General features: G+C 38.7%; 1 protein-coding gene across 2 annotated transcripts in view; it reads right to left on the reverse strand.

The window, feature by feature from the left end:
* Window positions 1-778: 778 nt before the first annotated feature.
* LOC144249994 (contactin-associated protein-like 3) overlaps window positions 779-26,548 on the reverse strand; it is a 142,262-nt gene continuing 116,492 nt past the window's right edge. Inside the window, exons 14-22 of one of the 2 annotated variants that reach the window (XM_077792301.1) lie at window positions 25,144-25,314; window positions 24,245-24,463; window positions 21,598-21,837; window positions 13,457-13,681; window positions 12,114-12,247; window positions 11,188-11,275; window positions 4,970-5,197; window positions 4,798-4,869; window positions 779-1,179 (exon numbers count right to left, since the gene is read on the reverse strand). In XM_077792301.1, the coding sequence (XP_077648427.1) occupies window positions 1,058-1,179; window positions 4,798-4,869; window positions 4,970-5,197; window positions 11,188-11,275; window positions 12,114-12,247; window positions 13,457-13,681; window positions 21,598-21,837; window positions 24,245-24,463; window positions 25,144-25,314 (1,499 nt within the window). In that variant the 3' untranslated portion in view covers window positions 779-1,057. The remainder of the gene's footprint in view (window positions 1,180-4,797; window positions 4,870-4,969; window positions 5,198-11,187; window positions 11,276-12,113; window positions 12,248-13,456; window positions 13,682-21,597; window positions 21,838-24,244; window positions 24,464-25,143; window positions 25,315-26,548) is intronic. The other variant, XM_077792302.1, reaches the window with a different exon arrangement.

Consider the following 26,548-nt stretch of genomic DNA (forward strand, 5'->3'; position numbering starts at 1 on the left):
CCTGGTGTTTGATCCCCAGCACTGTCCCCACCCCTCCACCCCCCCCCAAATAAAAAAGAAAAAGAAAAAAGAGAAATATAAATATAGAATGATAAAAAAACTGACATAATTTCTCAATATGGGGGGGTAAATAAGTTTAAAATATGTTTCCTTCAGGTATTGATATAAATAAAGAATAAATCTTTTTCAGTATAAGAAGTAGTATTTATGTCATCATAAATTTAGTTAAAAGCATGATCACAATTTACAAAAACTATAATTACAGATTACAAAGAAAATAGGCAGACTCTAATTGACATTCTGTTTGCATCTTGTTACCTATCAATTTTATGTTCCATTACAAAATTCAATATTAAAATTTTATCACCAACACTCCGTATTGATTTCAACATTAAAATTTATCAAAATGATTAAAAACAGTCAATTAGAAAAAGCAACACACCAAAAATAACATTTCCAGGTCTCTCTTGCATTGCATTGACCATCGGATGAGGAAATCAAACACGCCATTAACTTTTTAGCAGGCCCTTGGCGCTGGATTGCAGGACTATGGAAATGCTGGTGAAGTAATCAAAGAAGCATTTCCTGTCCAAAAAGAAATATCAGCAGGGAACAGGAACGGGATCCCAGATAAGCTTCTGAGCAATAAAGAACATTAGAGTTTGACTTTGTCTCTTACATGTGAATGGAACTTCTCTCCCATTCTCTAAGTAGGACCAGAGCCTCATGGCCATTTTCTCAGCTAAAATCCACAATTATTACACAAATTAAATTTCTGTGTTGGAAGAGAGCATTCCTTCTGGGGCAAACTACTCCACCATGATGAATGAGGATTCCTCCTTCACTGTCATATAAATTGCACTGGAGGGAGGTATCCACCAAGGCAGAACATGCCTCCCAGCACCCCAGGTCCTCAGCAGGTGGTTAGCACTGGCCCACCCACAGGGATGACCAGATCAGGACGGTCCACAGTGGATGGGGTAGATCAGCCCACTGCCAACCAGAAGACATTGTCTCTCAGGACTGTGTCTTGACACGTGCACTTCGCTGAGTGGTCCTAGCACTCTTCGTCTTTTGAGACTTTTGATTCATTTTCTTTGCGTAACTTTTTCTGTTGGTAAATGCATATGGCTATAGCAGAGATGCAGAGCAAAATAAATATCACAACTGCTATCACACCTGGGGTAGGGGAGAAGACAGAAGAACACCAAGTCAGAATATAAATGGCGACTTTTGCCTTAATTTGGGGGCTTTGCTAACATCACTGCCTTATAAGGTAGGTTTCAACAAACCACCCATCTACTATATCATAAGTTGGGACCATCAAGCCTTAGGAATTTTAAGGTCCAGTGGTTTTATAACATTTGGTATGTCTGAGTTTCCATGACTTTTGGATATAGTTGGGGTAGTCCTTTTCCCTAAAGGCCTGTGATTGAAATTCAGCTTTTGTGCTTAAAAACAGAAACAGGACTTGGGAAGCTGGGGCAGGAAGATCACAAGTTCAAAACCAGTCTCAGCAAATTAGTGAGGCCCTAAGCAACTTCGAGAGACCCTGTCTCTAAATAAAAAATTTAAAAGGCTGGAGATGCTGCTTAGTGATTAAGTACCCCTGGGTTCAATCCTTGGTTCCGAAACAAACAAACAAACAACAAAAACAAATATACACAAGGCTCTGAGACGAAGTTTTAAATTATCTTAAAAGTATAGGGGCTGGGTTGTTGCGTAGTGATAGAGTGCTTGCCTTTCATGTGTGAGACCCTGGGTTCAAACCTCAGCACTAAATAAAATAAATGAATAAAATAAAGCTTAAAAAAAAAAAAAGGTTACTACTACTAAAAAAAAAAAAAAAAGCATAGTGTGTTTAGTACCATCCTAGAATAAATGTTATTTCTAACTAAGTAGATACATTTTCATTAAATTGTTTTATATCTTTGTAAATTTGTTTTGATGATAGAGATCAAATCCAGGGCCTAGCACCCTACCACTGAGCTATCTCCCCAACTCCAAAATACTTTAATGACAACATAATTTTGAAATGCAGTAGTGTAACATATATGTGATCAATCCCTGTCGCCAAAAATATTGCAGGGATACTTATTAAGTTTATTTTTGTGGAATGTGGACTATTTGAAAGAACCAGGTGTAAATGTTCTAAAATATTGAGACCATTAGCTATGCCATGGTTCTCAACCTGAAATCACGCTGAATCAGAATACCTGAGGGGAAGACCTGGTGCCTCCTTCTAGTTTAAGGCTGTGATTCAGAGCCAGAGTGCGAAAGCACCCCCAAGAAAACTAGCTGTACAGCAGTCATATTCCTGAAGAATGAAAGTCAAATCGATGCTACACCAAAAAACTATGCATAAAGCCATGCTTGGACTGTCCACATTGTAAGTGTATAACAAAAGGTATCAATTTGTGTCTCCAGCTGGTGACTGTTAGAATATGAAGACTATGTCTGTGAAGAGTCTTTGTGAATATTAAATGAAATAAAGTGTATAAAACAATTAATTAAAGTCTAGGTATGGTATAGTTATGGTACTTTCAGTAATGAAAATTATTATTAGCTTTAAAAATCATAATAATTTCATAAAATTATATCTCTAATTCAATGACTAATGGTTACTTGAATATTTCTTTTATTATATTAGCAAGTATTTCAGAGGCTCAGGTTGAAATAATAGTAAAAAACAAACACTTGATTTAGGAATAAATAGACATAACAGAAAAATTCTCTAAATCTTATCTCTTATGCAAATTATGACAATAAAATATGAGGAAGAAATAAGGCGAAGTATGTATATGAGGAGAATAAAATAAATTATTGAAAAAAAAACCAAAAAACAAAGACCAGGGGAATCCTTCTGCGCATTCTCCTTCTTCCCCTCCACTCCTTCAAGAGCTCATCAGAGTTTCTCAGGACAGCCCAAGAGCCCTGTACGATTTATTGTTGAACAGCAGAGAATCTTGCCAGTGATTTTTTACAGAAGATCTTACAGTGATGTTTGACCAAAAGCAATAAAATTCCAAAAGTAAGTTTTTGTTGTTGTTGTTATTGTTGTTCTGTTTTCAATTTGCTAACGACCTCTGGCTCTTCAAGAAGGTCAGGGGCTAAGTCTGACATTTTGCAAACACTGGTAGGACTTGGGATCCTGTTCTGGAATGTTGAACATCTTTAAATTGCTTTTGTATTGCAATGAAAAATTGTCTCCCCCCCCAAAAAAATCAGGATTTATTAAGGATTATATTTGATTTAAAATCTAAGATAAAAGTAGTCTTTTTAGATATGCATTCTTGACTACCTTCTCACATAAAACTGTGTAAAACTGATTTTTCCTCATTGGGTCATGTATTATTATTTTATACCTCACTGATTTCAAAGAGAAAAATAACCAAGAGAGTGACAAATGTCAATACACAAAAAAAGATATTTAGTCAGGTTTTCATAATGTCTGAATTGTTTTGTTTTCTACCATTTTAGAGGAAAAAAGTTTGCTTTGTATGTACTATGAAGAGTCTATACAACAAGAAAACAAACAATATTTCAATAATCCATTAATTAATTAGTGAGGAAATATGAAATCTTATTTTTTTCACACCAGCTCTGATAAATTATATTTCAAGAAAATGAAACATTGTTTTCATTGCCAAAAAGATATGTTTAGATTGTATTCAATTTTCCCTTCAATGAAAAATAACCTATCAGACTAACTGGAAAGGACAATCAAAAATGAAATAAACCATGGCTCTTGCTGTACCACACTGAGAATGTACGAGATGATACTGAAATGCACAATTAAAAAAAATGCACTTGAAGTAATGTTAAGCATATTTAAATTTTTAAAAGTTTCTTTAAAAAAATCAAATAACAACTGAAACATCTAAATCATGCAAATTGCCTTTTTTTAAGTGTCATAACACATATCTATCTATCTATCTATCTTTCTATCTATCTTTCTTTCTATCTTTCTTTCTATCTTTCTATCTATCTATCTTTCTATCTATCCTTCTATTTATCTATCTATCCTTCTATCTATCTATCTTTCTATCTATCCTTCTATCTATCCTTCTATCTATCTATCCTTCTATCTATCTATCTATCTATCTATAATCTATCTATCCATCCTATCTATCTATCTATCTATCTATCTATCTATCTATCTATCTATCTATCATCTATCTATCCATCCTATCTATCTATCTATCTATCTATCTATCTATCTATCTATCTATCTATCTATCATCTATCTTTCTATCTATCTATCTCTCCCTCCCTCCTATATATCCCTCACATCCTAGGGAATACAGCTATTTATGAAATAAGAAATTTTCATTATTTTGTGACTTTCTTTTATTTTCCCTCTGACTGTGGATGGAACCTGGAGGCCCCCTTACCCCTGAGCTACATCACCAGCCCTTTTATTTTGAGGCAGGGTCTTGCGCAGTTGTCCAGGCTGGCCTCGAACCTGCCATCCTCCTGCCTCAGCCTCCCAAGTAGCTGGGGTCCGGGAGTGCCACCACGCCAGACTTTACCTGTTCTTTTAAAATCCTGTTTTCAGCGGAATCCTCACAGAAGCACCCCCCCCCACCCGCCCCCAGCTTAAATCGGTGAACATCAACTCAGAAAACCCACAAGCACCCTTCCCCTCCTGGAGTGCTGATTCTTAGCTATAACTTTCTATTAAGTTAATACTGTTAAATGGGAACAAATAATTTTTAAAATTTAAAAAGTTGTTTTTTTTTTTTTTTCCCCAAAAGCGACAGTAATGCCGCAGACGAGTTCCTTCAGCCCCTTTACCTCCGATGACCCCAGAGTCGCTTCTGTCCGCCTTCACCAAAGGCTCTCCCTCCTCGCTGGGTTCGGAACGACCTAGGGTAGAAAAGGGGAGGCTGCCCAGGGCGTCGCAGGCCCTCTCCACCGCGCACCGCCGCCCTTCCCAGCCCGCGGGGAGGGGCAGGGGGCCACGCACCTGCGCCACCTGCGCGCCGCGGAGCCAGCTCCCGCGCTCCATCGCCGGGCCGCGCCCCCGCCGCGCAGCGGGCCCCGGAGGCCACGTGGCCGCGGACGGTGACCCGGGCAGGGCCGCCGGGGCGCAGCGCCTTCAGCGGGGCGGCGCGGCCGAAGCGCACGGCCGAGAGGCAGCCGGTGAAGCCGCGCGCCGCCGCCCGCCGCGTGTCGGGGTCCGCGCCTGGGGGCTCTGCGGGGACAAAGCGACACAGCGTTAGGATGCGGGGGCACTGGGCGCGGTGGGTGACCCCAACAGCACAGCCGCCACCGGCTGCGCCCCCTGCGCCCCCTGCGCCCCCTGCGCCCCCTGCGCCCCCTGCGCCCCCTGCGCCCCCTGCGCCCCCTGCGCCCGAGCAGGCGGCTGATGGCCATTTCCAGAGCAGAGGGCCTCCGTGGACAGCTGCAAGGGACAGCGACTCTGTGGGGGCTTCAAGGCGACGATCTGAACTCGGTTTTTAAAAACTGATCATTAACACACATTTGTCAGGGAGGCCACAGCCGGCAGCCGAGGGAGGAATTATAGTAAACTGACTCTTGGAGACACAGAGCTCTGGAAGTTCATTTTTACTCCTTCTATTCAACTGTTCTCTTTCATGATGTGTATTGGATTCATGGCTTTTATGCCCTCTTAACAAACTGTACCTTTTCTCCCCAGGTAATGCCCTCCCCCACCTTTGAGCTCATTCACTTGTTCTAACCTCACAGGCACCTTGTCTGCTGGCAACGCTGCACTTCTGAAATTCATTAGCTGGGACTTCTTAGTGGTTTCGTTATTGTAAGAGCGTTTAACTAGATATTTATTGACCTGAATATGACAGAATTGAGGCTATTCACATTTAGAGTAACAACTTCTATTATCTATTTGATTCATTTTATCTTACACGGTGTTTTTAAAAAATTTTGTTTATTTAGTGATGGATTATTATTATTATTCAGAGATTGAAGCCAGGCTTAACCACTGGGCCACATCCCCAGTCCGTTTTCTTTCTTTATTTTTTATTTAGGGACAGGGTCTCATTAAGTTGCTTACAGCCTCCCTAAGTCACTGAGGCTGCCTCAGCCTCCTGAGCCACTGGGGTTACATAGTTTCCTTCTTCTTTCTCCTTTTCTCTTTCCTGAGTTTGAGAGTTCCAGGTTCCTAGCACCCATAATCAGAATCATTCTCTTGCACCATTACGTGAAAACAGATACTCTCTTCCCCAACACATTCATCCATCTCTTCTCTCACTTGCGGTCAGTAAGATGAGCCCTTGGGCATGGGCCCTTACTAGTGGTCAGGCCCCTTCCCGGGTCCCTGCCAGTGTTACCCACAGGCCAGAGAGTGAGCCTTGGACAGTGCTATTTCCTCTTAGTTTTCCCTCTTTAACCCTCTTTGGTTTTACTCATGCTTATCTCCTGACTAGAAATATCATTTCCCTTACTTTTATGTATTCTTTCTTCTATTTCAAGAACCTTTGTATAATTATATATAATTTTTTTTCTAAGAAAGAACTTTGACACCACTGAGATTCTACCCTTAATCAAACTTTAATCAGGCTTCTCTGAGCCATCTGCTCCACTAGCCCCCATCTTTTTTGTTTCTGAGTTGTGGAATTTAGCCAGAACCCTCCACTCTCCTTGACAGTCCTCCAGGTGATTGATTAGCCCAGCGGGTCTTCATCCAGAATCCCAATAGGTCAATGTAGTAAGAATTCTCCTAACCTCTTGGTAATTTTAAACCCTCCTGGCTGGCTGTCAGTCTACACTTTTCCTTGCATTTTAAGCTGAGCCCAATCTCTTCACTGCAAAACCCCAGTCCAGAGTTCTTTTAGTCTTGAAGAAAGTCTGCCATTTTGTCATGTGTAAAAATATTTCTCTCTTTGACACAATATAATACAAAAAGGTTTTATAATAAATCATAGTATTTTGGACAAGAATCATATAGTTTTAGGGGATCTTTTTTTCTGATGAATGGTGAATATTAACATTATACAATCATTGAATTTGAAGGTGATGGAACAGAATAGAGCTCTTCTAATTCCTCAATAAATTACTTAAATCAATAATGATCACCAGATATACTTTTTTTTTTAAAATATCTGAAAGGAAGTAATCACTTTGCCTACTCTGAGTCTACCAGGCAATCACTCATTCAACAACCCAGGAAGAAACCCAAGGGTGAAACACTCCTGGCTTTTAACAAAACACTGTTAGTAACTGTTTCTCAGTAGAACACATTTTAAGTAGAACTCAACACTTAGGCAGTGACCTGAATTCTATTTTCCTATTGCCTTGACAAGTTGACATTGTCAAAACCCTTCATTTCTGCACCTGTTAGCTAATTAGCTCTAATCAAGAATGGCTGTGGGTCACTCTGCCCCCCTCTCTCTATGGTACTCTACCTGGATTCCTTCCAATTCTCTCTTCTTTTCCATCAAAGCCTGTTCTTGAATAAATTCACTTTTGCGTAAATACCTGATTATGCTTTCTGATAGTACTCTAAGAAGTATATGCATTTTAGCAGAAGGAAAGACTTGGTACAAAAGAAATGGTTCTTTAATTATGGAATTTGAAATATTAGCACCTGAGGAGGTAGAAAAAAATATTTGATGTAGGGCTGGCTTCCCAGGCCAGTGTCATGCCAATTAGACAGGTGTCTGCTTTCACAACAGGGTGTCATTTGTTTGAATGAAAAAAAAAATGACTACATAAGCAAGCAAATGGACAGTGTTTTACATTGTGCAATATGGTAGACACTAGCCACATGCAGCTGTTGCAATTCAAATCAATTAGATTTAAATAAAATAAAAAATTTAGTCCCTCAGTTACACTAGCCACATTTCACTTGTTAAAAAACTAGGTGTGTCTAGGAATGACTGTGTAGGTCAGCATAGTTATAGGACAGGTTCACCATCACAGAAAGCTCTATTTGCTAGCCTTGGTCTGGAAGGCTCATAATTTCAAAGACCTCAAAACATCCATGATCCTCACTGACTCCCAGCTAATGATAAGTTAGAAAATCAAGAGATTTCTTTCTTTTCTTTTTTTTTTTTTAAAGAGAGGAGAGAGGAGAGAGAGAGAGAGAGAGAGAGAGAGAGAGAGAGAGAGAGAGAGAGAATTTTTTAATATTTATTTTTCAGTTCTCGGTGGACACAACATCTTTGTTGGTATGTGGTGCTGAGGATTGAACCTGGGCCGCACGCATGCCAGACGAGCGCGCTACCGCTTGAGCCACATCCCCAGCCCCAAAAGATTTCTATGGATTCTACTAAATTATTTCTAAGTTTTCCTCATTTAACAGATGATATGAAAAGGAGTTGACTTACACAATTAATCTTGGATCTTCCTTGATAAACAATGTAAAATCTCATATCTTTTTTATTTTTTTAGATTTTTTTGTGTTTTCACTCTATAATATTGAGAGAAGTTGCCCTGGGTTCAAGTGTTTCTCTATGTTTTTGCCTGATAAACAAAGAAATGTAAGACTTGACAGCACTTTATCCAGACCGCTTCTCAAATTTGTTTGGCACAAGCAATTTTGAGGGATAAGGATATCTTTCCCTATGGGATAAGGAATAAGCTTGTTTAGTGCTTGCTACAAAATCTGTAGATTCCCTAAGCTATGTGTTCCTCAGTTACAATGCAGACCCGGCCCATCCTGAATGCTTATCCCAGCTCCATAAGACTTAATACATAGGGGAAACCATGCCAATGGCTAATGTGCATGAAACTTGCTATATAAATAACAGAGCCCTTTATTTTTAACTCAGGGATCTTATGTCATCTGCCAGCATCCACAAATCAATTGTAGGTTTCTTTAGTAGCTTATGAATCAGGTAAAGAAAATCTCAGACCCAAAATTCAATAACCCTTCTAAATGAGGCAAATATCATAGTATAAAAATAATATAAAGCCATAGCTCCACTGAGCTTTAAATGTTATGTGTTATGTGACATCTCCTTATAGAACTCAGAACATAATTTCCAGGATAGTTAATTACCAAAATCATTTGGCATTCTCATATCTGTGTAATTGTGATAATATGTGAGTATTTACACTGCTTTGCTTAGGGGATGGGGATGTAGTTCAGCGATAGAACACTTGTCTAGCAAACTCAAGGCCCTAGGTTCAATCCCCAGTGCTTCAGGGAAATTAATTAATTAAATGAAAATAAAATGTGAAAACTTATAGGCTACTGCTTTATTTTCTGAGAGAAGATAAAAAGACATGCTCAGCTTCTACATTTCTTATTTTGTTTTAGTACATTTCTTTTTTTAAGTTTGTGGTTAAAACACACACACACACACACACACAAAAACTGCCAAATCAAAAGAATAATAATCCTAATTATTTGGATAAAGAATCTAACAAAAGTGACAGGTCACTTCTCCTGGATTATAGTATTTTAAGTGTTGACATTCTTTAAGACACTTCTCTGATAAAATTAAAACTACATAGAAAATTTGACTTCAAGAGCTTACATTGAGGTGGGTGTATACTGAATTGATGTTGAGAAAATTAACTTGAATGGTCTTCATTAAGCAAGACTATTCAGAAATGGGAAGACAAGAGCCAGGTGTGGTGTGGTGGCCCAGGCCTATCATCCCAGCAGCTCGGGAGGCTGGGGCAGGAGGATCGCAAGTTCAAAGGCAGCTTCCACAACTTAGTGAGGTCTAAGAGCAACTCAGCAAGACCTGTCTCTAAAATAAAATATTAAAAATGGGGCTGGGGAGGTGGCTCAGTGGTTAAGCACTCCTGGGTTCAATCCCTGGCACCAAAAAAAAAAAAAAAAAAAAAAGAAAAAAAAAGAATTGGGAAGATAAAAACAGCATGTTAACTTTAATGAATTCTGGGATATTTCTTCTGAAGTATGGTAAATAATAACAAGCATTATTTTATTATAATTGCTCACACACTAGCCTCTGTTACTTATTAATATGTGAGTATAGTATAGGATAAGTGCAGTGACTCTCTTATTCATAAGCTGCCTCGACATCTAATTAAGTGTACATAATCCATTTTCACCAAATATTTTTCAGTGAGTGGATAAGGGAATGATTCACAGGGGCTAAGAGAATTAATAATGATGACTTACCACTGAATACTTTGAACAACTTTCTTTGGAAAATTAGTGGCTTCTTTTTTCCTCAATATGACAGTCTATCTTATTGTAAGTTAAGAGAATAAATATACTTCACACGGATCTCCAAGTTTGAATATAAAGTTATATTGACATAATTATTAAATGGTTGAACAGCAGCAAAAGACAACAAAACCCATCCCAAAGACAGCTGTCCAAATCATGAAGTGCCGCTTTAGTCTTTGATTATTATTTCACATTTGCCAGGCATCGGCAGAATGAATATTCATCACTTTCTGAGGTCAGTGGCTTCAGACTCCATGCTTCATTGCTCAATTCAAACTTGCATTTTTAAACCCTAAGTTATATGACTTTGAATAACATTTGAATTAACATCTTAACCCCCCTGCACCTACTTATTTGGAGGGAAACAGGAATTTAATGCAATTAATATTGTTTCCTAATTTGTGATTCTCTTTAGAGTCTATATCATTAAAATAGTTCATTTTCAGAGCTGATTGACATATTTCTTTCCAGAAAGATTCCTTTCCTCAGTAACTATGATGTTAATTTGAAGTTAAGCTGTGCCTTTCAAATACATCCTCCCTGGGGTGTCATTCTCACTTCACCTTTCCCCCTGGGTAAAGGTGGTTATGGGCATGCCTCATGGCTTTGGTTCAGTGTCATCAAGGACAGAAGCATAGGCCAAGCAGGGACTTGGGACTGAGTTCAAGGTGCTACCATCTGCTGAAGGAAATCAACCCTTCTTTCCTCTGCTTCAGCTCATGGGTGGTTTTATCATTGAGTGGAGGTCCCTGAGTTGAGGCTGACACTCCATGTCGGCTTTAGTAACAGTTCACTTTTCAATATGGCCCAGGGGGAAGGTGAGCGTGGGGTGTTTTTCAGGGGATGCCTTTGCTCATCCGCCAGGCAGCACTTACTCATGGTTCTGTGTGCACTCAGACAAAAGTGCCATTTGTGCCTTGATTGTCACTCACTGGGAAATTATTATTAAAATAAGACAAGGAGCTTCTTTCAGCATAACAAGTGCTTCCCGAGTGTGTGACATGACACTTACGATCTGATGTTTTTTTGGGGAGAAAGATCTTTCTGCCACTTACCTAAAATCTTTCCCAATGTGAGGGATTTGATGGCGTTGAATTCTGTCCCCGAGGACAGGATGACTTGTCTCTGCGCACTCTGGTTAACCTATGAAACGCCCCCGTGGGAAGCGAATGTCAAAAGGAGATACAGTTTTAATGATAAGGAAGCAGAGGAGTCCAGAAAAAAGTGATAAAAATAAGTCACTTGTAAGTGCTCAACAACGCTTAAATAATTCACCTTAAAAACAACATTTAGGAGGGGAAACCGATTTTATGAACAACCTCTAACTGCCACAAGCCGCCTGCCCTCCCAGCCCCCCACTCTTTGCTGCTTTACTTTTCTTTATGATGTATCTGCAGTTGGCAGAATCCACAAGAGGACGGAAATCAATTATTTTAAATGTAAAAACTTATTCTCTGGAGGAGACTTGACACAGCCAAAATAATTGTAGTTTTATGTGCAGACTTAAAATATATTTTCTTTTGAATGTCAGTGACAACTGCCTGACTCTCTTCTGACTCAGGTCTATTTTCTTATTTATTCCCATTTCAATGAATATCTTGCATGCTCTCATCTTGTGTTTAAACTGCTGGCCTATCTGTTCTTTTGCTATCACCTACTGAAATATTAATTAACAAATTCCACCCGTCGTCACCATGATAAACTAGACATTTCCCTGCTGAATCAAGTAAAAACAAGTAAGGACATCTTGACATTTTTAAAAGGACTTAAGAGTAATGATAACTTTGACAGGATCATTGCTTAACAAACAAAACAAACTAAATACCCCTCTAAACCCTGGCTATATTGGGTTTTCTGCCTTGATCTATGGAGAACACTTGCTCATTTGTTACTATTTATCATCAAACTTTTGCATTAGGTTATCCATTCTCTGACAAACTCCTCCTGGTGGTTACTGGGACCTTCAAGTTTGCTGCATTACCTCTACAGAGACCAGGGCTTCCTCCCTGTCAATCTTCAGCTGGTGAAGGTGCCCATCCGCCATGCTTTTAAAATCAAAGTTAAAAGCGTCTGGATCTCGATGTCTGTCTAGCTTGTACCTGACCTGCAAACTTCCTAAAGAGGAAAATAAATGACATTTTAAATTACAATGGTATTTTACAAATATTTCAATGCAGATTCTAAAGCACTTATATTATTACTTATTTCATGCACCTTTGACTGTATTTAGCATTGACTTGAATGCACTCAACACTTGCCCCTTCTATACTAGAGGGGGCTTAAGTGCCAACCTGAGTCCAACTGTACTGTTTCTAAGTCAAGAGCCGGTGCATTGATAATCACTGGTCTTCTAAATCTTTCCAAAATGAAGAAGTTTAAATTATACATATGGAAACTCAGAACTTAAATCTAAATCACAACTATATTTATCTTAGAAATTGATAAAACTGTAACACTGTATCAATATTCAGTGCCTATTATTATAACTTCTTTAATAGCGCCTATTTTGATGTGTTACTGATGTGTGCATAATTAAGTTTTTATTTTGCAACCAGAGTTTCCTTATGAAGTCTTCTACCATAACCAAAGAATAGGGAAGAGAAAAGGTTTTATTAGAAGATGAGGTTTGTGTAGTTTTCAAATATACTTAGCTCTCCTACACAGATATACCCTCAGGGCTCATAGCTCTTAACAACTTACATGAAGATTCTGATTCTATAGGATTGTCTAGAAATCAGATTTTTGTCCTAATTCACTAAATATAAAGTACGACTTCACTGTCCAACTGTGAAAGTCCTGTAATGCCCCAGCTGCCACTGGTGGAGAGATTGTCCCCTCACTGTTCTTAGGTGGATGTCCTCTAACTTGCTTGTCAACCATGGGTGAGATAAAGAACCATTGTATTTATCAACTGCTTAAGGAAATTGGCTTTTATGTAGCTCCATGATATCATCCATATTAATGCTCTTCTCCTTACTTAGAATGAGCAGGAAATAAATACCTGGCAAATATCCAAATATCTTATTTCAAACAGTCTTAGATCATCATGGAGTATTAAAGCATCCTAGCAATCGTAAGTGTAATTTCATATCAAATCTGTGAAATTGTCATTCTTGGAATGGGAAAAAGCATCTTAATTTAACCTTTAAATACTACTTTTTATGATAAGCATTATGGAGAGTACTGAAAAACCAAAGTGCATCTAGGAAGCGCATGCGATTTTCTTTATTTGTAGTTTAAGTGCTGAAAAGACCCATATCATTACAGTCCTATTTTTCTAATTCAGTGTTTTCTCTCTTTTTTCTTCACACAAAAGATATTCACCATTGTTGGCCAGGATAATGGAAAGGTACTCCTCATAGAAAGAGCTCACATAAAGCAGTAAGCTGGGTGTCCGAGTGGTTCGGAAGCTCAGGGTGACGGTCTCTTGGGACAGTGTGACATCCCTGTGTAATGAAGAAGCCAGGGAGCTGGTGTTGTCACCTAAGGGGTGATGATCTTGAAAATCATAGGTCACCGAGGAGCCAGTTTCAAAATATGCAGAAATCTCTAGAATGAAAAGCACATTTTTGTCATGTTAACAGAATGCAAATACAAGTCTTGTTGAAAGAATGTCTCAATGTTTTATTTTATTTTGTTTACTCATATAAAGTAACAATAGCACAATCTCTTTTCTGTGTTTCTGGGTTCCCCCTCTGTGGAGTCAGTCAACCTCGGACTAAAAAAATTTGAAACTAAATTAATTGTGTCTGTATTGAACATGTACAGACTTTGTTCTAGACATGATTCCCTAAACGATACAGTATAACAACTATGTAGATAGCTTTTCATTTAAAAAATGTATTTAAAAAAGAATTTAATCCTTTTATCCTGGGAGATAAAATGGCGAAATGTTTTGTTTTTTCATGTTTTAACTTTAAATATTTTAAAAAATAAAATTTGAAGAACAAAGTAACAAATCCCAACATATAGTCCAGAATGACATTTGCTGGAGATTTCACATAATTCTCCAAATTATCTTTAACTAAGACTTACAAACGATTAGTTCTTCTATAAATATATAATTTAAAGGCAGCTGCTTTGAGGTCCCAATTTTGAGGGGAGGGGGGGGTTCAGTTTTGGATTCCATTTTTTTCTAAGAGGTTAATTTTTACATATCTTTATTAAGATCTAAGCCTTATACCATAAAATAGACCCAGTTAAAATGTAAAATTGCCTGTCTTCAGATATTCATGGACACGTGCATCCATCACTACCGTCAGTTTTAGTGCCTTTTCATCAATCCTCTCCATCCTCATCCCACCCCCCAAAAAAATTTCAGATTCAGGTGGAATTCATTCTGTGTCTCCCCAATATCCTAACTGAGGCAATCACAAATCTATTTTCTATATTTTTAGACATTCCTATTTTGGAGATTTCATATCAATAGAATCATACACTGTGTGATCTTTACTGACTACCTTCTCTCACTTGGCACATTTTCAAGGGTTGGTCATATTATAGCATTTACAAGCACGTCATTCCTTTTTCACTGATGAATAATATTTCATTGTACCACACTTTGTTGATCAGTTCATCAGGTGTTAGACATTTAGTCCGTTTCCACCTTGAGCTATTTTGAATAATACTTCCCTCAATATTCAAACTTTTGTGAGAATATACATTTTCATTTAATATATACCCAAGAGTGGGATAGCTTAATCTTATCATAACTCCATCCTTAATATTTTGAGAAACTGCCATTTTTTTTCAAAACAACTGCACCATTTTACACTCCCAATAGCAATTTATGAGAGTTTGGATATCCCCACATCCTCACCAAAATGCATTATTGCCTTTCTTTAAAACTATAGCTGTTTTTGAACTATGGCTGGCAAAAAAAGAATACTTCAAAAGCATGAGTTGCTGAGAGCCATAGCCAAGTAGGAATGATGCATGGCATTTTTGGTTGAAAGGTGACCCCAGCAAGCCATTGAGATGATAATGATCATGTTAAGATGTGCATTCAATTGGAGATTAGACCCCTGCTGTCCGCCTAGGCCTGCTACTTTGGAGCTCCCCGAGAGAGTTCCCATTGGTTGGGGAAGTGCGGTAGGAGGGAATTCCGGAGGAGGGATTTCCTGTTGGTGTAGTGTGTCCTGGGAGAAGGCTGCGTGCGTGGCATTCGCGGGAGTTTTGGAAATAAAGCTTGTTCCTGCTTGAGTGGCTCCTGATTTGTGCCCAGCCAGACTGCGGCAATGAGTAGAGCAGACTTTGAATATTTCCACCAGAGGCAAAATTATAATATCTGAGGTGACTGACATTCCAATGAATCTGGTTTATCATTACATATTATATATATGTATGGAAGTGCCACGCTGTATCCCATACACACGTCCAATTGTAACGTGCCTCTGTGTGTGTGTGTGTGTGTGTATGTGTGTGTGTGTGTGTGTGTGTGTAATGCAAGCCATCCTAGATGTGAAGTCATATCTCTTTGTGGCTTTGATTGGCATTTCTCTAACAGCTAATGTTGTCAAGCATCATCTCACGGGTTAATTGGCCATCTGTATATATTTTCTGAAGAAATATTCACAAATTCTGCCCATTGTTTGATTAGGTTATTTTTTTCTTTGGATTAAGTTATTGGAGTTTTTATATAATTTGGATACCAGACCTTATAAGATAAACAACTTGCAAACATTTTCTTTTCTTCCATGATTTGGATTATATATATGACTATATCATGTACAAATACACTTTCTGATTGAGCCATGAGAATCAGAGATGTTTTTCATTTTGAAGTCCTGGTCCTTTCTTTCTCCCACGTTTTAGGAATCCTACTGTTTCATCTTTCACATCAAGGTGTACGACACACTCAAGGTACATTCTCTGTATTATAAGACTGAGGTCCGTTCTCACTTTTCTGCGGTGTACGTGGATACCCAGTTGCCCAGAGACCCTTCTTTCCCCACTGAACTTCCTTAGCACTCTGAAATCCATTGACCACAGACATGAAGGTATAACTCTGGACTCTGATCTATATGGCTAGTCTCAGGCCAGCTACTCGCTGTTTTGCTTATAATACCTCTACAGTAAGATTTGACATCAGAAAGTCTGGATGCACTAAATCTGTGCTTTCTCAATTTTGGGGGGGAGCTATTTTGAGTCCCTTTCATTTCCATATGAATTTTACCATTGACTTGTCGATTTCTAGAAAGGATCTGGCTGGGATTTTGATAGAAATTGTATCAAAAGGTAAAAGTAGCACTTCCTATATTTGCACATGACTTAGTCTTTTTTTTTTAACATAGAAAATCCTGAGGGACTTGCTGAAAATAAATCTGTATTTCAATTTAGGGAACATTAAGCCTTATTTATTTTAATTGTTATAATCCATGATTGAAGTATCTCTCTGATTATTTGTCTTTCTTTCAGATTTATGCTTTTACAGCGTACATCTTCCATTTCTTTTCTTACTGCTACATATCTTGCTTTTTGATACTATTATAAGTGAAATTGTTTTTTATTGATTTTATTTTCAGGTGGTTCATAGCCTGTACACAGAAATGCAGTTGATTTTATATATTGATCTTTTATCCTGAAGCTTTTATCAACTTTTTATTTTGTAATAGTAGAATAGTTGTTAGTAACAGAAAACAGGATTTTCCATGTAAAAATGACTATATCATGTGCAAATATAGGAAGTGTTTCTTGTTCCCTCCAAATCTGGATGAATTCTACTTTACTATTGGCCTAGCTGGAACCTCTAGAACAACATGGAAGAGAAGTTGTGAGAGTACTCATATTTCTTTCTTGTTCCTGACCTTAGGGAAAAACATTCCCTCTTTCACAACTGAAATGATTTTGGCTGTGGGGTTTTCACCAGGCCACTGGTTAGGCTCAGAGAACTCATCTGTTACTAATTTCTTCATTTTTTAAAATCATGGAAGTGTGTGGGATGTTGTCAAATTACTTTTCCGCAGAAATTAGATGATCATGTATTCTTGTTCCTTATTCCAAAACGTTATGTTGTATTATATTTATTGATTTTCAGCTATTAAAACAACTTTTTTGGATAATTGCTATTTTATCTTGGTGAATGATCAATTTTAGGCAATTAGCTTTAGTTTGGCAGTGTTTTCTTGAGGATTTTTGCATCTACATATTTAAGTGAAATTTAAGTATGTGATCCATGTTGGATCATGTAATAAAACTTCATGCATTTGTACATTTTTTATTGTAACTGTACAGAAATAGAGTCAAATTTTGCATGTTGATTTTATATTCTGCAACTTTGCTAAATTCATTTATTGTTTCTAACAGTTTTTCCTTCCTGGATTCTTTAGGGTTTTCTGTAATTAAAGCAACATGATCCAAGAATAGAGACAGTTCTTTTCTTTTGAATTTGGATGACCTTTTTCCTTTTCTTGCTTAATTGCTCTGGCTAGAACACCCTGTACTATGAAAAGTATTAGCATATCTGTCATGCTCCTTATCTCAAAAAAGAAACTTTAATCATGGAGTAGGATGGTGGCTGTAGGTTTCTCAACATGTAGCCTTTATTATATTGAAAAAGTTTTACTCTATTCCTAGTTTATTAAATATTTTATTATCATGAAAGATTTTCTTTTTTTTCAATATTTCTTTAACATCAATTGAGATGACCACGTCTTTTTCCTCTTTCATTCTGTTAATCTTGCATAACACATATTGAAATGCTGAACCACTCTTGAAATCCTACACTGTATATCCCAATAGGTTTTGATGTATAATCCTTTTATTGTACTTCACCATAATTTTCAATTTTCTTTTCTTCAGTGATTGCTCTAGGTCTTACAATGTATATCTTGTAAAAAATCTGCTTTATATTTACACTAATTTAATTCAAGTGTGATATATAAATGGTACTTCTGTATAGTTCTATTACTTCTACCTGTTTTGAGCTACTGTTATACTAAACCCAATATTCCATTGCTTTAATTAGAAACTCTGTGCTCATCTAATTAGGATTTTATAAATTTGGTGTCTTTTAAAGCACCTGAGAAAAGAAAAAAGTATGTATTCATATTAACTCTTTGTGTTCCTGAAATCCATGTTACCATCTAGTCTCACTTCCTTCTTCCCTTACAACTTTCCTCCCACCTGTCTCCTCTGTGCTGTTACTTTCAAATACACATCTCCAGAGCCAACAACACACACACACACACACACACACACACATATTCATTCTCATTATAGTTTTATATAATTTCTTTTTTATATCAGTTAAAAAAAAGTAAGGATAAGAAATATACCACTGTACTCTTTTTTATAGCTACCTACAAACTTATGCTGGTGTGTGTAAGTGCACCCAAGTGCACAGGTATAGACTGTCTTACTACCTAGGGTTACGTTCTTTCAGCAGGAAGAACACCCTTTGCTATTTAAGACAGGCCTGCCAGCGGTGAGTTCTCCCCTCCCCGACCTTCTCTTTGCAATTTTCTCTTAAATCTGTGAATACCATCATTTTGCTGTCATTTTTTTTTGCAAGATCGTTTTGCTGGGTATAACTTTCTTGAGTGACAATTGTTTTATTTGACATTTTTGAGTGTGTTATTTCCCTGATTTGTGGCTTCCAGTGTTTCTGATGAAACATCAGCTGTTCATCTTGGTGTTTGCTTTTACACCAAGGAAAAATGAGCCATCTTTCTCTATCGTTTTCTAACTAATTTATTTTTTGACTTCAGCTTTCAACATTTTTTGCTAAGGTGTGCCTGGGTATGGATTTTCTTGTGTTTATCCTACCTGGATTTCATAAATGTGTGTGTGTGTGTGTGTGTGTGTGTGTGTGTGTGTGTGTGTATTAATGGTTTTCAAAAATTAGGGGATATTTTCAACTATTATTTGAAAAGTAATTTTTTTTCTGATACTTTCCTTCTGACATTCCATTACATATATGTTGGTGTGCTTAATGATGTCTGACGCTTCTCTGATGATCTGTTCGGTTTTTATTTATTCTGTTGTTTAAGATACATAATTTCTATTGACCCATCTTGAAGTTTGCTGACTCTTCTGCTGTTTCCAATCTATTGTTGAGTCTCTCTATGAATTTTTCATTTCCATTATTGTACATTATAATGCCAGAATTTCTATTTATTTCTTTTTTAGAAATATTTGTTTCATCTACTGTAATTCTATATTTGATGAGAACTGTCAGATTTTCTCTCACTCAAGCATGGTGTCTTTGTCTACTTGGGCTGCTGTAACAAAACACTAGAATCAAGGTGGCTCAAATCATTATTCTTTTCTCACTCCTCTGAAGGTTTGGAAGGTTATCATCAATGTGCCAGAGATGTGGTATGTGCTGCGAGCCCTCTCTGTGGTTGGCAGATGACCGCCTCTCGATCTCTTCCTATTATAAGGATGTATACATTAGCAGAGGGATCTCCATCCTCACAACCTCATGACCTAAAGCTGGGCCCCGTCTCCACATATCATAATGTTGGTGATGAGGGCTTCGGCATATGAATTGAACATTCCTATGTTCATTCACTCCATAACATATAGTTACTTTTATTTCATTGCACGTATCTCTAACAGCCTCTTTGGAATTCCTGCTTGCTAAGCCTGACATTGGGACTCTCTCAAAGGCAGCTGTGTTTTTCTGCCTTTTGCTTCTTATGTATGGAGAACACTCTTATTTCATGTCTCATGACTTTTTATTTTGGTTGAAAATTTGATATTGCAGATAACATATTTTAACAATTCTAGACACAGATCCTCCCCAGAGCTTGCTGTTTGGTTCTTTTCTTAGTTTAGTGATGTGCCTGGACTATTTTAATGAATTCTTTGTCCCCGGGAGGCACAAACTATTCCACACTGATCCAGTTAATCCAGACCCTCTGCCGGATGAGTCCATGGAATAGAACTCCTGCAGTAACTAGGAAGAGGATCACTTTAAGATCAACTCTCCTTCAAGATCAGAACTGAGACATTTCCTTTTGTGCCAGAGATATTCTTCAAACTTACTGTTCACCAGAAAATAAAATCATTTTTTTTTCGTTTTTCTGGTGATATGGAGGTTGAACCCAGGTCTTCATACATGGTAAGCAAGGATTCTACCACTGAGCAGCACCATGAGTCTTTCAGAAAATAAAATCTTAAGTAGGGTGATATCTATGTTGTTCCAAGAAAAAGAAGATGGAAATATTTTAAGCTTCTCTTAAAACTTTTTACAAAAAGTCGACATTTTAATTTTACATCAGATTTATTCCAAAAATATGTTTAGTGTACACACACACACACACACACACACACACACACATCCATCCATTTATAAATAAAGATGTTGAGAGGTGATCATTGTCGTGGAGTACTACTGCACTCTTTGTATTTCTTTAAAATACAAAGAATTCCCTGAAAATCTGGATTATTCTTACTAGGCTAAGAAAGTAATTATAACTTACCCTCTAGTCAGAGTGTCTATATGCAATATAATTTTAGGTTATGAAATGACATTCACATTTAACTTTGCCAATGTGTGCTGCAAGTTATTTGGAAGCCCACACTGTGACCATGATGAAGTGGTCACCCCTGACTAATGCCGACCATCAAACGTGAGGAGTGTTCAGTATCCCTATTAGAATGATATGATTTCTTACCACAGATAGACAGTAATTATAACTTATCCAAGAGGAAAACCAGAAAACTTATGAAGAAGGTGCCTTTTGGAAAACTTCCGTGACTTCTATGTAACTGATTCTTTTGAAAGGCAAACAATTTTTATAGCAATTAAAACCTATTATATAGCTAAACATAATGTGTGTGTGACAGCCAAGAAACACCTGAAGATACAAATTTAGCTTTGATGAATCAACATTCTAAGAGTTTCCATAGAAGTATTACAAATGTAAGTATATTTAAGAAGTCAGTTCAGCAACTTAATACCTTCTGCCTTCAAAAGATGAGTTGTACCTAAGCAGTAGCTGCCTGATACACCACCAAGTTCCTCTAAGAACAGAGTCAAACATCTTACAGGAACGCATCTGTTTGGTGCTATTGATGACAAGTCAGTATTTAATGTTTAAATATGCATTTCCCCTCCTGGTTAATATATCTGTTTTCTATTTAAGGTAATTTAAAACTTATCCTTACATCACATCAAGTCATTGCAATGAACAACAAGGATGCTTGGATGATCTTAAAATCAGAACAACCCAAAGGCAGAGTTTGGAAGATCATTTGGAGCCTTGAACAGAAGACAGGAATAACACAGAGATTTTCCAAAGAAGGAATCTGGTGAGGATGGATATTCAATTGCACAGTCTCAGGTTTTCAAATTTGGTACCCTCCCAAATTCAGTAGAGGGATGGGGGTCTGAAATGACTCTATTTCTAATAATGGCAAATCTTACCCTGGCTTCACGGTGTCAGATGCCAGAGGTGTCCCTCAGAGGCTGTGGGCCCCCCCACTTTCTCTAAAGTCCCATCCCTGGCCTCACTCACCGTGGGAGCAGAAGGGGCCCTCGAAGGCGGAGGCCGAGCAGTCGCAAGCCACCCCTCTGAGCCGTTCTCGACATCTCCCCCCGTGGCGACACAAGTGTCCGTAGCTACTGCAGTGTCCCTCACACCCTGGCTCCACTCCTGGTGTCACTGTGGCTCTTTCCTCCAGGTCCAGGGCCATCCCGTTCAGCTGCAGGGACCGAATGCACCCCAGGAAGCCCCTTTGCCTGCTGGCCGTCCCACCTACAAGGGAAACACTGCAAATAGAAATGTGCTCCTTGGTATTTCATCCAGGATTTTGTGTCCACGTCAAAGTCAGGCCTTAGGGAGAGTGGCAAAAATTGCAAATTGTTGAACATACCGTGAGTATATAAAATTTTAAAACTATAAACTGGTATCAGGTATCATGAAACCTCAGAAGACATCGGATAAAACTTCCTTCAACAACGTTTAGATGAGATTGGCAAACACTCGTTCTAAAACCATTTCTTTAATTTCACCAAATAGAGGTCACATCAACCCTATTTTGCTTATGTTTATCAACAGTGATGTAGATTAGAATGGTTCTGGATGGACTTCCAAAACATTTACAAGAATAAAAATAGATGTAGTTAAATTTTGTATGTGGATGATCGCCCTCTACTCCATCCACTCCTCTCTGAGGACACAGTGGTAAGTCTTTACTGAATAATATGCACATGCACATTGGATCACATCAACCTTCAACACAAAAGAATCTGTTCAGAGAGGTTGGCAACACTTATGTCAGGATAGGCACCGTTTCAAAGGTAATAATAACATATTATTAAGAGAGGATTCCAGGAATTACCTGTAAAATGTGGCCTCCACCCAGATACTCTGATTCAGCGGACCTTCAGTGGGGATCCCAATTCTGAATCTTTTCTTTTTCTTTTTTGTTTTCTATTTAAAGGTAATTTAAAACTTACCCAGGGGCTCTTTACCTCTGAGCTGCATCCCTAGACCTTTTATTTTATTTTATATTTTGAGACAAGCTGGGTCTCACTAAGTTACTAAGAGTCTTGCTAAATTGCTGGTCTTGAACTTGTGATCCTCCTGCCCTGGCCTCCAGAGTCACTGGGATTATAGGTGTGCATCACCACACCTGACCCAAATCTGAATTTTTAACCAGCTTCATGGGTGACTGATGATTTCTCCACCACTGTTTTATAAACCTTGCCTTAATATGAATGTTTATTCTAGGCAAATATTTGTGTTGATTTTGTTCCTAGGATTTCCCTTAAATAATCCTCAAAATTGTAAGTAAGAAAATAAAGTTCTTAATTTGACTCCTGCTAAGTTTGTATCTGGAAAATACCCCAAGGGCCCATGTGGCAAAGGCTTGGTCCTCAGCTTGCCACCTGGAGCTCCTTGGGAGGTTTTAAGTCCTTAGGGGTGCACCCTTAAAAAGGATTGTAGGACCCTCAACTCTTCCTCTTTCACTTTTGCTTCCTGACCATGAACTGAACATGTAGCTCTGCCCCCAGCTCACTACCCCCACCAGAGGCCCAAAACAATGGGACCACCTGGTCATGAGTCAAAACCTCAAAAACCAGGGGTCAAAATAACCCTTTTTTCCTTATAAGTTGCTTAATTTGGGTATCTGTTACAGTAACGAAAAGCTGACTGATGCAGTGATGTCAGGTAGTTTTGTGGTTTCAAGTCCTTCAAAGAAGATTCATCTTGCCCTAATGTAAAAACCACCCATGTTGGAAGTTATATTTTATGGAGTCATAGTACATAAACTCCTGCATGTGTGAAAGTCTCTGTCTCTCACATACATACACACACACACACACACACACACACACACACACGCATGGAGATTTACACACATTAGCCTTCAGCAGTATAGTGCTTAGTACCTGGAAGCTGTTTGAATCTTCCTGTAAAGTAGACTGTGAGATAATTTCTGATTTAGTCCAACTTCTAATTGGAGCCGTGTCCTTACTTGCTTCATCGTGCATAAGAAATAAACCAGTGAGCACGACTACCTCAGTGTGCTTGGTTTTTACCTTAGAATGGAATTGTTTGGAAAGGAATATGGCAAAGTAAATTTTTGCCCTTGGGGAAAATAAACAATGATAAAACCATCTATGGGCAAGCTAAAGGAAAGACGTCCATCACCCAGGGCTGACCTCTCTGTACAAACGCACTGCAGGATTAAAGGAGCAAACCTGTGGTCTGTTTTTAAGCAGACAGTGGATGACTTTTGTCCACGGATAAGATAAACTTTCTACTGGAAGTGAAAAGGGAAGAAGTGGGTACAGGTGGCTCATGGTCACACAGGTGGTGTTGATCAGACCTAGTGGTCACAAATGCCAACAACCATCTGTAACAAGAGCTGTTCAAGCTGGGCCTCAGAGACCTCGGGGCTGGACTCCTTTCACTGGTTGTTACTTGGCCTCTTTCAGATGCGATGATCTCACCTGGAAACAGGTGACCATAAAACCTACAGAAGGAGCTACCTAATAAGAAGCCCAGCAGGCTCCCCAACCTACAAGGTGATCAATAAACAGCGCCAACGGTGAGCTGCTGCTTGCATTTGCCACTACAAGTACTCCCACCGTTGTGACTGTCTGCTGGCGCCCTCTGCGGTCCCACCAAGGTCAGCGGTGGCCACGGGACTCACCAATGAAGAGCTGGCTGTTGAGCTGCAGGCGCACGTGCCCGTCCGCAGGGGCCGGCTGCGTCCTCCTGGGGAGCTGGTCCACCTGCAGGGAGGCTCCCTTGACATTCCTCTCTGCCCTCACGTGGTGCCACAGATTGTCATTAAAGGGAGTGGGTGACCGCACCGTGACCTCACAAGGTCCATTCCCCACATCAAAGGAAAAGGTCACTTCTGTGGGAGCTAAAAATATCACATATGAATATTGCCCAAGTTCATTCCCAGGGGAGTATTGAGTCGAGTCAGGGAAACATCATGGCATGCTCTTTACAAAAGGGGACAAAGGTGTCGATGCAGGCATGTGACTCGAGTTGGGGAAGGGGGACAGGAGAAATTTGTATCCTGGAGGATAAAAACAAAACCACACTGATTTTAACATATTCACTTTGAGTTGAATACTTAACGCACTCAGTTCTAGTCAGTAGATACGTACCCCTAGAGAGAATAAGAAACTCAATTTGTTTTGTATCTATAAGTAGTTTTACTCAAAAGTGGTTCAAAGTCTCCTCTAATTTTAAAACAAAAAATGCAAATTTTTACAGTCATAAATTAAGCTCTGAGTACATGAAAAAAATATTTGTCTGATCAGATATTTTAGGAAACAATTTTGTGAGTTTGGTTTAAAGTTCTGACTCTAGTTGGCAACGGTCCAGGGAAGGTGAAACAATTTTTGGATTATTGTGTACTTTATGCTTCATGGTTTGACCCTTAAAAAGACTGACTAAAATTATAGAACTTTTGTGGTTAAAAAATAAATATGATTATAAGGTAAGAATGACACTATTTAAATTTTTGTTTAGTCAGTTTTCAATGCCAAGTAAATGGGCATCCTGTGACTTGTCCTGGGTGGGGGGGTCACTCACTCTGCAGCTCGATCCTGATGAAGTCCGTGATGCCCAGGTTCTCCATAAACACACCAGAGAAAACCGTGGTCTTAAAAAAGAACTGCACATCGGCAGTGAGTTCTCCATGGAAAGTGGGGAAATGAAGGTATGAGGTCTCGGTGTTGAAGGAAGCCGAATTCCAAAATGACTCTGTTTATGCCAAAAAAAAAAAAAAAAAAGGAAAAAAGAAAAACTCATGAATCATTTTTACTGCAATTTCTAGAAGCCTTCCCTGCCTCACTGGGTGTTCTCATTCATGCCGTATCACCAGGACATCGCATTCGGCGATTATTTTAAGGGTTAGAAAAATTCTGTGTTGAGAAAAGACGGAGGGTAAGCAAAGCAAAAGTGTGAGTGATTGTCACACCAACAACGTGGGCAAGAGATGAGGCAGAAGGTGCCCAGGGAGGTGGAAAGACAAGGGTAGGTTGCAGGATCATTTTCAAGTTCAAGTCAACAGAATTCACTGCTAAATTGGAGGCAAGTGGAAGAGAGTCTGAGATGACACCAAGGGTTTGGGGAATAATTTTGAAGAAGCAAGTTTGACAGGGATACATTACATTTGAAATCTCTACTCGGCACCAGGTGGAGATTTGGAAGCAGCAGTTGGTCTACGACTCAGGAAGCCAGATCATAGAATCTTGCTTTCCATATTTTTTGCAAACTAACAATCAACAAATACAACCCATCATCCTAGTAATGCCCTTCACAGCAAAAACAAAAATCAGAACAAAACAAAAAAACTCCTTTTTTTTTTTTTTCCTTCTGGTCCAGAATTTAATCCAGGACCACACTCCATATTTATTTTCAAGCCCCTCTAGTGCCCTTCATTCTAGACTTTTCTTGTCTTTCATGAATATGACTGCTATGGTTTAGATATGAGTCAACTCCCCAGATCTCATGGATGAGACAATGCAAGAATTTTCAGAGGTGAAATGATTGGGTTATGAGAGGCTTTAGCTCATCAGTGGATGAATCCATCCATATGGATTAACTGGGTAATCATAAGCTGGTTGGGTGTGTCTCAAGGAGGTAGATCACTGGGGGCGTGGCTTTGGGGTTGATATTTTGTCCCTGGGAAGCAGGGCCTTCTCCCTACTTTCTGATCCCCATGTCCTCACCTTCTTTCCTTCTCCACGCCTTTCTACCACATTGTTCCACTTCATCTCAGACCCAGAGCAAGGAAGTGAGCCGTCTGTGGACTGAGACCTCCGAAATGAGCCACAATAAGCTTTTCCTCCTCTACGTTGTTCTTGTCAGGTCTTTTGATCACAGTGATGCAAAGCTGACTAAAATAATAACCTCTTACTTTTTTTCATATTTTTGAAGCATTTTTCAGTCGATTTGTAAAGTGTTTCTCAATTTGGATATATCTGACACTTGT

This window comes from Urocitellus parryii, chromosome 13 (genome assembly GCF_045843805.1).
Source record: "Urocitellus parryii isolate mUroPar1 chromosome 13, mUroPar1.hap1, whole genome shotgun sequence".
In the NCBI taxonomy this organism is placed as follows: domain Eukaryota; kingdom Metazoa; phylum Chordata; class Mammalia; order Rodentia; family Sciuridae; genus Urocitellus; species Urocitellus parryii.